This window comes from Neoarius graeffei, chromosome 23, assembly GCF_027579695.1.
Source record: "Neoarius graeffei isolate fNeoGra1 chromosome 23, fNeoGra1.pri, whole genome shotgun sequence".
In the NCBI taxonomy this organism is placed as follows: domain Eukaryota; kingdom Metazoa; phylum Chordata; class Actinopteri; order Siluriformes; family Ariidae; genus Neoarius; species Neoarius graeffei.
In genome coordinates, this window is record NC_083591.1 from 2,190,513 (window position 1) to 2,203,086 (window position 12,574).

The following is a 12,574-nucleotide window of genomic DNA, read 5'->3' on the forward strand; positions in this document are numbered from 1 at the left end:
GCTTAGAAGTTACCCTGGGGTCCTTTGTGACCTCGCCGACTATTACATGCCTTGCTCTTGGAGTGATCTTTGTTGGTCGACCACTCCTGGGGAGGGTAACACTGGTCTTGAATTTCCTCCATTTGTACACAATGTCTGACTGTGGATTGTTGGAGTCCAAACTCTTTAGGAGATGGTTTTGTAACCTTTTCCAGCCTGATGAGCATCAACAACGCTTTTTCTGAGGTCCTCAGAAATCTCCTTTGTTCGTGCCATGATACACTTCCACAAACATGTGTTGTGAAGATCAGACTTTGATAGATCCCTGTTCTTTAAATAAAACAGGGTGCCCACTCACACCTGATTGTCATCCCATTGATTGAAAACACCTGACTCTAATTTCACCTTCAAATTAACTGCTAATCCTAGAGGTTCACATACTTTTGCCACTCACAGATATGTAATATTGGATCATTTTCCTCAATAAATAAATGACCAAGTATCATATTGTTGTCTCATTTGTTTAACTGGGTTCTCTTTATCTACTTTTAGGACTTGTGTGAAAATCTGATGATGTTTTAGGTCATATTTATGCAGAAAGATAGAAAATCCTAAAGGGTTCACAAACTTTCAAGCACCACTGTAAGTGAAAAGAAAAAAAACCTTTTGATTCAAGTCTACAAATACCTACATTTATATTGTAATCAAGAAACTCAAGCTACATGAATATGCAAATGTGAATGCATCCATCACAGAATGTCCCACCCCTTTTTATAGTATATCTGCATTCCAGGGCCCGATATTTGCATACTGAAACATGATTGGCTCTCCCTTGTTATGATGCAATAACACCAGCCTGTTAAACACTAACTCTGTTTTCCCCGATATTTCTTAAAAGAAAAACACCAAACCACTGCTGGGACAGCTTCGACACTTTAAACATCTGTTCACGTGAACTAATTTAATCAAAAAATAAATTTACACACGCCTATTTCATGTTGCTCATTTCAGAGTAAAAGATCCTTGCAGCCATTTCCATCCTGTAAATAAATCTTCATAAAAGTTTCAAGTGCATCACGATGAACTAAATGGAGCATAAAGATTTAAACGTACTTCATTTTTATCATCATTTCCTTTCCAGCCTTAGAGAGGCACCACATCATGACGTTACAGGACTGAAAGGGCATTTACGTTCATTTGCATTTGTTTACCAGAGAGAAATTTACACGAAACAGAAAACACACGCGTGCAGCAGACGATACACACCTCCATACCGGAGGATTAACTTGTCTGTGGGAAACAACAAGCATCAATGAGCCAAGTTTTGTCAGAATTAGAGGAATTTAGTCTGAAAAGCTGCTAGTCCTCATGTCTCATTCGAATGAGGATGAAAAGAATGAAACTGCGTCCTGTCTGAATGACTCCCTATTCATATTAATAACCAGGTTTAGAAACGGAACAGAATCCAGCTCCTGTGTTGTTGTGATTACGGTTGAAAATGGAGATGGAAACAAAGGGCTGAGCGCGGCACAACAGCGGCTCTGCCCAAACCTGTCTGAGCTGAACGAAATGCACAGCGCCTGCAGGACAATCCGAGCTTGGCGTAAGCCCACTCGTCACCTTCACCATTACACAGATCACAATGTGTCTGTTCATGCACACCACCTCAGTCAACCTCACACCAGTCAGCCAGCCGTGTCGGCGAACACGTGGGAAACGTTACAGCGGTTAGTGACGCAGCACAAACGCTGCGTTTAGGACCTCGGGGTCTCCTCAGGTTAATCTCCCCGACGGCAATAACCGAGCTGAGAGACATCATGGAGCACAAACCCTGCAAATAAAAACCCCGGTACTGAGGAGACGTCATCCAAAACTTTACAAACAGCTTCACAATAAATTTAAGTACATTTTTCCCCTCAACTCCAACTTTTATCCATCTTATTACCATTTTATCCTGACCACTTGGTCTTAAATTTTTTTTATTCACTTTATTATTAGATTCAGAATTATTTTACATTTTCTTTCTGTCTGCATCTTTTCTTACGTCATTTTTTTCCTTAAACTTGTTAAACATTTAGAGCTGCATATTAATGTATAAAAATATACCATTATTGTTGTTAACAATAATAACCACCACCACAGTGGTTTTACTGATTTGACATGCACCTAAAACAAACAAACAAACAAACAAACAAACAAACAAACAAACAAACAAACAAACAAACAAACAAACAAACAAACAAACAAACAAACAAACAAACAAACAAACAAACAAACCCCTATCTCATTAGAAAAAAATTTTCTTCATGGTTTATTTAGTTTTATTTCAAGGTATAAAATAAATAAATGGAGATCCATTCCATAATGATACAACAATACAACAGAAAATCTGATAAGAATGGCACAATACACCAAACCCCACTCCCACCTATCCACCCCCACCCCATTCTATCACCCTACTCTACCCGCCCACCCACCACCCATTAACCCACCCTGTCCAGGCTGTATGAAAATCAGAAGGGAAAGAACAAAAACCGAAAAATAAAATCAAAAACAAAAAGGGAGCCAAGGTAAATAGTAGGCCATCAACACATCCAGACATATTGGACATTCGTGGCAAATGCTGTCAGGGCAGCTCATGGCGAATCTGGAGGCTGCAGGACAAGGGAATCCACATACAGGAGGAAAGGCTGCCAGAGTTTATCAAATTTAGAGACAGCACCTCGCACTAGGTGCCTAATCTTTTCTAGTTTTGAAAACATCTCTTATCCAGAGCGTGTGAGGGTGGGTGCTGGACTTTCCAGTGTATTAATTTTAAACGCCTGGCAAAAAGTAAAAGAAATGCAACAAAATCAGATTTAGAGCTGGATAGTTTAATTGTATCTGGTAGGACTCCAAATAGGGCTGCAACTGGGCATGGTTCGAGCTGTGCTCATTAGAAAATTAGCTAGAATTTTTTATTGCTATAAATAAAAATTAAAAAATAAAAAAAAAGTGGAAATCCATTTTTAAAAAGCCATTCCTGTGGCTTTAACAGCATTTTATCACCATGAATCTACTTCTGCTAATTAAATTTTTTTTTTAAAGATTCCAGATGTTCCAGACGGAAGCTCATCAGGACTGTCGCTTGTTAGCTGTATGCAAATTCATTTACGCTTCACCGGATGTCCCAAACAGCATTTCTTCTTTAATAAGCTGTATGCGAGACACATAAAACAAAAGCAGGGGCAAGTTAGTGCAGCACTTCTAATGCCAAAGAATTACCCATAATCCTCAGGGGAAGGCGTGTTGCGACAGGTGCTTAAACTCTGCTGCATGTAAAGCACTCGACTAACGGTTCAAGTTTCTCATGAACAGTAAACACATAAAACACGCTTATAAAACAGTGAGATCATGAACACATCAGCGTGCAGGAGAAGCAGAAACGCCCTGATTCGGTGTTGCAGTTCATATCGGACACCCACTCGGAACCTGACTTTGTGCCTTAAATGCCTTATTCAAGCCCCTGAAGAGATTTAATCCACAGCTGAACTGCTGAAAGACGCCCATGAAATGCTAGAACAAGACAATGAGTTGTTTAATCGCCTTGACGAACAGGTGTGTGTGTGTGTGTGTGTGTGTGAGAGAGAGAGAGAGAGATGTTAACAAGTGTACTGAAGCACGTACACGTTTGTCTTTTCACACTGAAAACGTAGTGCGGTCTTGTTCTGTGGTGGTGATGGGCATGGCAGGAATGACACAAGGATAAGTGATGACAACAAGCTGTTTATTCTTCTGTAACGCCTTTAACACGGAGGAGAAATTCGGCTCTTTTCAGAGAATCAGATCATTTGACTCGGCCCCAACAAAGAGTCGAATCTTTTGACTCCCAAATGACTCACTGCCATTTTGTTTTTGTTAAACAAGACATATTGTCATGATCATCATCATCCTGGTTAAAGACAAAGCTGATGTTCTGCTTAAGGAAGAATTCAGTCCTATATACACAGTACGTACATATAAACCACGGCTAATCACGATAAAGTAAAGCTGTTACATGAGACTAATCACAATCTCTGCATGTCTGCTGAAAGACAACATTTCAAACAAACCTACGAGTTTGTCTTTTTTTTATTTTAAGTATTAAAATTGAGCAAAGCTTTGTTTGTCCAATGCTAATCATAATGCTGCTAGCATGACTAAGCACGTTTTCAGACGCAGCACACTCTAGGAGAATTATTCTAAATCACAAATTAACGACCAGCATGCTAACTCATTATAAATGTATTTGGGTTGAATTATGTTAGTTTTAGGCTAGTTAACATTATTTATTAGCTAGCTAGCTTGTTCTCATCTCATCATCTGTAGCCGCTTTATCCTGTTCTACAGGGTCGCAGGCGAGCTGGAGCCTATCCCAGCTGACTACGGGCGAAAGGCGGGGTTCACCCTGGACAAGTCGCCAGGTCATCACAGGGCTGACACATAGACACAGACAACCATTCACACTCACATTCACACCTACGCTCAATTTAGAGTCACCAGTTAACCTAACCTGCATGTCTTTGGACTGTGGGGGAAACCGGAGCACCCGGAGGAAACCCACACGGACACGGGGAGAATATGCAAACTCCACACAGAAAGGCCCTCGCCGGCCACGGGGCTCGAACCCGGACCTTCTTGCTGTGAGGCGACAGCGCTAACCATGACACCACCGTGCCGCCAGCTAGCTTGTTATAATAATATTTTCCTTGCTAGCTTGCAAAACATCCTTTCTCAGGACATCACCTGGTTTTTTTCTTAGTACAGGACGGTACATATTAAAAAAAAAAGCGCTTAATGACGGTCATGTCTTTATTACCCTCGAGGATGCAGCAGCTTGCTAGCCAACATAACGTTCACTTCTTTTCTTTGCTAGCTTAAAAGATCTACTGTATGCTGAAGGAAAATATGATTTTTTTTTAAAGAACAGAATGTAAAAACTGCTAAATACTGCTGTCTTGTCTTCAATATTTGAACATGACATTAATTTTCACACGACTAAAATTTCGAGTTCATAAATCATGATTTTTTTTTTTTTGTCCGTGTTGTAAGATCTTTAATGCTAAGTTCACACCTAAATAAAGTTAAAGTCTAGCTGTAACACTCCAGATGTAAACATGATAAACAGCCAAATTACTATAAATCGAATGCAGCATTTATGACATACAGCACGAGTTGGGTTCTAAAAGTTTGCTCGTCTGTAAGACACAGAGACGCTGCATTAAGAGCATTTCCTGTTGTTCCTGATGAAAGACTGCTTTAAGAGCAGGTTTAATAACATCAGAATGCAGCAAGCGTGAGTCACACATCACACTCATTAGTCAGAGGTCAGAGGGCGTGACCTCAGGGTGAATCTGACTCTCAGACACACTTTTGCAGGAATTCCAGTTAAGACTTGGGAATAATGGAAGGGGGGAAAAAAGTCTGATGTGGAACATCATCCCTGTGATATAAAAACATTTTCAGAGACATGATGGAAAATTTTCTTCGCCCTTTTGGTTAATGATTTAAAACTGGTCATTACAGAGTGTTTTTGGCGAATCAGCGTCTGGCGTTGCGTCATTGCTCTGTGTGTGTGTTGGTTTCAGATGGAGAGCCAGACACACGCTCACTGTTATTAACTACAATTTGTGGTGACGCTGCGTCCCTAATCGACATCACTGGCGTCTTTTAACTGCCCGAGTATCAGACATGAGAAAAACAGCAGGGGGGGAAAAAAAAACCCTGCTTTCATTTCATCACGACTTCACCATTTCATCTTTTATCTCACACTGTTAATGAATGCTGGATTCTGATTGGTCAGGTTTCGATTCTAATTGTTTCTATAGTAACAGCTCATTCACAGGGACTCGTATGACATGACAGATGCTGCATTTGTTGTGATCAAATGACAAGCTGTTTTTTTTTTAAAATTTTGACTTCAAGAAAGAGAATGAAGAGACGCTGGTGAGGGAGCGACTGTTTACAGCTGCAAGTGACAACAGGAGCTAATTTGTTTCCTGATGTTCTACAGCATTAAATATAACTATAAATGGATAAAAGTACGACTTGTCGTTCATGACGACGTGCTGTTGTATGAAAATAATCAGCTTCATGGTAGGAACAGTCACTCCGCTTCACCAAATCACCCCCCGCCCCCAGTCAGTGCGTTTACATGCACATCCAAATCGAGCTGCTGTCGGTAATCGAGCTAAGGGTCCCAGCAGGGGTGCCAGAGAAATCCAATCCTACATGCACACAAGGAAATCGAGCTATTGTGTGAGGTACACTGTGCACCCGAGCCACAGGTGGCGCTACACGCCCCATCGTGTTGGTACACTTCCGGTTGTCATGAAGAAGAGGAGTGATTTCCACTTTACATTCACACCACATGTCATTGCCACCTGTTGGCTACAAACTGTCCTGCGCAGACCACTGTTTTGTAAGACAACTTATTTTGCACAATTGTATATTTTTCTAAAGTCCATTTTTTGCTTACAGTTTAACTTATGTCTTAATAAACACACAAAAAGTTCAATTGTTTTTTTGTCTCCTTGTTCCTCCTGACCTCTTCTGCTGCTCGCTACTACTACTGTTGTCATGCCGACCGAGGCTGTTGCATTTCCTGCTTGTGGTCTCGTCACTTCCGGAAGGGGCAGTGCTGAAGTAAGTAGCTCGACTACGTAGCTCGATAGGGTTTACATGCACTAAGTAGCTCTGCTACAATCGCATAATCTAGGTCGCGTAGCTCGATTACGAGAAATCCAGTTCGTTTCGATTTCAGCCGAGCTAAGGTGTTTCCATGGCATTTAGAACTTCGATTTCAGTCGAGCTACGGCAGAAATTCGATTTTCTCTATGTGCATGTAAACGCACTGAGTGAAACAGACTCCAAAATGGCTGAACCTTTCTTAAAAGGGTAAACAAGTCATTTGAATATAAGGGCAGAGCCGACGGAGGATGATTTCCAGAGGTTTCTTGTGGACGGATCTTAAAACCTGAATGATTAGTGACCTTCCAAAAGGTGTAGGTTTAATGGGCGGGGCTAGAATTGGACGAAATTATCATAAGCTTCAGCCTTATAAATCACAACCTTCATCGGATTAAACCATATTCCCTGGTACTTTACGCGACGACATTAATGCATTACCATTCGAGTAAAAAACAAACAAACAATCTATGCTAACGCCACTCATTTTTCATAAATGACAAAACACTACTCAGAAAAGGACAAAAAAAAAAAGTTACGAATTTATGGGCAGTTGTGCCGAGTGATACAATGATACGAGACGATAAAACGCTCCTGTAAAGACTTTACACATGGCTTTCATTAGACCACAAATCACAGCAGGTCTGGTTCCAATTACAGCAGCTAATCCGCTCCACATGCTAACAGGAATGCTAATGCCACTGTCTGGACTCCTGTGTCGCATTTACTGCGCTTAAAGGAAAGGAACAGTGCAGCAAGAAATAAGATCAAGATTTATACGTGCTTCCTTTGTACGTTTTTAAAAACGCAGCTTGAGGACATTATAAAAAAACTCCACAATACGATCGTGATTCTGGTCCCATCGCCCACCTCGTGTAGAGAGATCACTAGCGCGCTGATATAAACACACCAGTCCATTAGAATTTGTCCAGGTTTATGATTGTGTGAGTGGGGTGTGAACAGGTCACTCACTCGGGCGTCTCCGTTGTTGTTTCTCAAGTTGTGATTAAAGACCTGATTGGGGTCTTTGTGATAAACCTTCAGGTAGGAGTGTGGCGTGATGTTCCTGCAAACACAAAAACACAGAAGGCGGTCAGCGCCCGTGATTGGATTCGGAATCAGGATCGTTTTCAGCACTGAACGAATCCAACAACAAACTCACTGATTCAAATCGGTATTTTCGATGGTGTGTGATCTAATGTAATATCATCTGATCTCAGGTATGTACAGCGTCATCGCATCAGGCCACGCCCACAGGATACACCATCATCAAAACATTCAAATAAAGAAATCAAAACCAGTGGATGACTCAGCTGCATCATGAACAGTCAGAGATTTGCAGCAGCAACTTTTAAGCTCAGGTCAAAGCTCGGTGTAGTTCAAGATGACGGGTGAGAATTATCGAACGAGTCTCTTTGGTGTTCATTTGTGGGAAAAAAAAACGCCGTTACGGATTTCTGTATAGCAGTTTGTGTGCTTTAGCTGAACACGATACTAAACTCAACACTTTTGTTGTTTGAGAGAAAAATCAGAGAGACCGGTGACGGAGCAACTGTTTTTAAAGTGATAACAGGAACGTTCCACATTAAATGTAACTATAAATGGATAAAGTGGTGTGTGTGTGTGTGTGTGTGTGTGTGTGGCTGCGTGCAGACAGTTGGGTGGCTCTCAGGTTCACACCCTCTTCTACACCGTCCCCTGCGGCTCACACACCAGTCGAACAGGAAAGAGAGGGTGATCCAGAGCGCGCGCGTGTTTGTGCGCTGATTATTATTATATGGAAAGCTGGGCGTGGCCGTTTATAACGTTTGAAAGTCATGGGTGCAAACGTGTCAACGCACATACCTTAGCTGTCTGTCAAAACATGTCGCTGTTATTTTAAACACGCACAACACAAACATGGGCAAATTGGCAATTTAAAAAATTATTACGCTGAGATCTGTAGGAACGTTTATGCTTAATAATCTCCAGATAATCAGCTGTAGAAATCATTTATCATTATATTCTCTACAATGTGTGATAAATGATATTGATTCCAGCGTCACAAACAGCTCAATTATAGCAGCTATAAATAGTTGTTCCCTCGCCTGCCTCTTTATTCTCTTCAAGTTAATAAGACAAAACAAAACAAAAAAAAAAAAAACGCTTGATCCCCAAAATCCCCTCCCTGTGCTCAGGGTGTCCTCCTGACAGTGTGTGTGTGTGTGTGTATAACCGTTTATACAATATATAACCTAGACAACATTGTTAAACGAGGACGTTATTAAAGTGAGGTGTAAACACCCACCTGACATCAGTGAGCTCGTAGTAGACGTTTCTCACGTGGTCCTTCATGCAGATGGCCATGTTGGGCGACTCGAGCATCGCGAGCGTGAGCTGCTGGGGGAAAGCGCTGACGAACAGAGCGCGCACCGTGTCAGCACTCGACACCTCGTTAGGCATGAGGATCTGCTTCATCTCCTCACCGTACTGCAGGTACAGAACACCTGGAGAACACCGAGAGAACCCACAGCTGTCTCACTCATCCATGTGTTACTGTACAGCGTCCTTATTAACGGTACGCACAGCTGTAGAGTTCAGAGACGCCGGTGTCAACTCTGCTAACGTCGCTAAAAATACAATCTGAGCATTAATCACATTTTATCAGATGGGCAGCTCGATGCTGATGGATTTACCGAAAAAACCCCAACAGAAAAGCTTATCCATCAATCAGGTGGCTCTTATATCATCATAGCAACAGGTCAAAAATGTTAACCGCTATGGCGAAACTAAATATTGGCACCTTTGTGTTAAACAATAAATTTCTCATCATTTATACACATCACTGTTTTTGATTTCCGAGTAGAAATGAGTCCCCCGCCAGTAAATGTAAACTTCATTTCCAGGTCATTAGGGTCAGTAATATTTACAGTATTCTGGCAGCTATACTGCATTTTATTGAGTGCAATTTTATAGTTTTTTTTTAACATTACTGGAAAAATACCTGCTGTAATTTTACAGACATATTAAATATATTCTGTATATCTTAAATAAAAAAATACTGTTGAAAATTATCAAAACGGTCCCAATAAAGGAAAGTAAATATTCAAATATTCAGACCAGATGGTTAATCTCAGTGTTCTTATTTCACTCAAAGCTAAATCCAGCCTCTAATCATCCAATTAAAGCCACGTTTTATTTACTGAAGCGTAAAGAGTATAAACTTGAGTGTGTGTGAGAGAGAGCGCGAATGAGAGATGGAAATCTTAAACCCCTGCTATTTTAAATCAAAATAAATCCCAGCAGTGCCTCTGTGGCTCCGATTCAGCTCAACACCACTGGAACAAACACCCCACACACACGGCACGATCCAGAACATCAGCTTCTCTTAAACACCAGTTTATTTGTTGGTGCACGTTCAGCCCAACCCTCGAGGGCGTCTCCTCACCTCACGTTGCGTTTAAAGAGAGACCTAATGGGATACAACTCCAAACAGAGGAATCGAACCAAGCTAAACTGTTTCAACAAGCAGTGGCAGATTTTTAACGGGGGGGAGAAGAACCCACACACTGCCGCAAAACCCCCCGTACACAGAAGTCAGAAAGCAGTTTGGAGAAAATTCAGTGATACTAAAGTGTACTCAATGAATTTATATCTTGGATGAATAAAGATTTTCTGCCTGATGAGAACGATCAGATTAACAGAAGCGTTTCTGTCTAACGTAAACAAGCAATCTGAGAATGAACACAGTGGGAGGAAAAGAGAAAGTGGAAAGGAAAAGGTAAGCCACAAGTGCTTGGTGATGCATGGATGTGATCCAGACACACAGTACTGTGTAAAAGTCTTCATCACCCTGTTTATTTTCTTCATACAAACTTTATCGATTTCTATTTTATGATTTCTATATTATCGAATCAAAACATTACAAAAACATTTTAGAGTCCAAACGTTCATTTTGTTTTTTCAGCACAAAATTAAATGTTACAGGAAAAAAAAAAGTTTGTATCTGAGCAGCGTATTCCATCAGAGAGCACTTTTCAGATGAAAAAAGAAAGCGTAATGAAGGCTGCTGGGTTTTGGTGTAAAATGAAGAAGTGAGTGTGAAAGTCAAAGTGTCCAGAAGAACTGGGGCTGGTTCTGGAAGATGCTCAGGAAAACCTACAGATCATTTCCACATCAAACTGACCTCACTGGACCTCAGACGGAGATTGTTTTTTTAAAACAAAGGAAATTTCGTCTCACACCAAATATTAGTTATTATGGCTCACTGATTACTGTTTATAGTTTTTGGTTTTTTTTAATGTTGGAACATTTCATTTCATCAAGTTGTTTTTGGTCGACAACATTTCTTTACATGTGTCTGAGACTTTTGCACAGAACTGTATTTCGAGACGCTCGCAAAGAAAGTGAAAGTGAGATTCGGGCTGGGTGAGATCACAGAATGACCACATGACCAAATGATCAGAATATTTGAAGAATTTTCAATTACACTTTTTTAAAAATTGAAAACAGTCTCATTCATTCTCATTATCTGTAGCCGCTTTATCCTTCTACAGGGTCGCAGGCGAGCTGGAGCCTATCCCAGCTGACTACGGGCGAAAGGCGGGGTTCACCCTGGACAAGTCGCCAGGTCATCACAGGGCTGACACATAGACACAGACAACCATTCACACTCACATTCACACCTACGCTCAATTTAGAGTCACCAGTTAACCTAACCTGCATGTCTTTGGACTGTGGGGGAAACCGGAGCACCCGGAGGAAACCCACGCGGACACGGGGAGAACATGCAAACTCCACACAGAAAGGCCCTCACCGGCCCCAGGGCTCGAACCCAGGACCTTCTTGCTGTGAGGCGACAGCGCTAACCACTACACCACCGTGCTGCCCTTGAAAACAGTCAATGGTACCAAATATTTTGAATATTGAAAAAAAGTCAAAAGTAAGCTTTAAAAGGGTTCATACTTAGAAAAAAAAAAAAGAAAATATGTGACCGGAATTAAACATTAAAACGCTTCCAGTAGATGCATAAAAAAAAAAAATCAAGTGGCATCAATATAGTAAGACAAACAAAACGAAAAACATTTCAACTTCATCATCTGTGACTGCAAAGTGGAATCATTCTGGCTTCTGAATTCCAGAACATTTCTCACGATGAAGCTGAAGAATGTTTAAATCTCAGAGAGAGTAAGTGCTGATACCCAGAGAGCGCTCCTTGGTGTGGTTGCTGGACTTGACGACGGGGAGGCTGGCGCGAGTGCGGCTGCCCCGCTTGAAGGACGTGAGTGCTTCTCCTTCAGACATGACCTCTCTCACACACTCCTGCTCCCCTAAAACACCGTGAGTCCTGATCTGGAACAGAGAAACACACACACACACAGTCAGAACATTAGATCTGCACATTAGGTTCTGTAAAAGTTCCCACGATGGAGTTTCATTCTCAGCTCATTTATTGTTTCCATAGTAACAGCTGATTCACAGGGGCGTGTCCAGCAGACTGATGATAAAATCGATATGGTGAAGTTTTCTCGAAGTAAGGAGACAGTGGCGTGCACAGATAGACACGAGGTGGTGCTCAAGCACCTGCCCCTCCGCCCTCTGTCCAAAAAAGTGCCCTTTTGAATTTTTTTTTTTTTTTACAGTTTACTGAGGCCAATGTCGACATGATCTTTTAGAAAAGCTGCGGCATTAAAGGCATGTGTGAAAATAATGTCCCAATGTGTGCCCCCTCCGCACACACACCGGACCTCTGTCTCTCTTGCTCTGTCACGTGAACAAGCGTGCAGTGCATTCAATGTGAGGTTGCAGCAGCATAGCGTCCTGGAAGCCACGGCCTTGTCGTAGCGCAGACAACACATCGGGCAGTCAGTCAGCTCTTCCCCTGCCCCACCAGCCAGCTAACACATGAATC

At 41.6% G+C, this 12,574-nt stretch overlaps 1 protein-coding gene across 3 annotated transcripts in view; it reads right to left on the reverse strand.

Annotated features, from left to right (window-relative positions):
• The window catches only part of si:ch211-207d6.2 (sickle tail protein homolog), a 57,798-nt gene that overhangs the window by 22,109 nt on the left and 23,115 nt on the right, over positions 1 to 12,574 (reverse strand). For all 3 annotated transcript variants that reach the window (XM_060905598.1, XM_060905596.1, XM_060905597.1), the window contains exons 2-4: positions 11,865 to 12,015; positions 8,972 to 9,170; positions 7,657 to 7,750 (exon numbers count right to left, since the gene is read on the reverse strand). In XM_060905598.1, the coding sequence (XP_060761581.1) occupies positions 7,657 to 7,750; positions 8,972 to 9,170; positions 11,865 to 12,015 (444 nt within the window). The remainder of the gene's footprint in view (positions 1 to 7,656; positions 7,751 to 8,971; positions 9,171 to 11,864; positions 12,016 to 12,574) is intronic.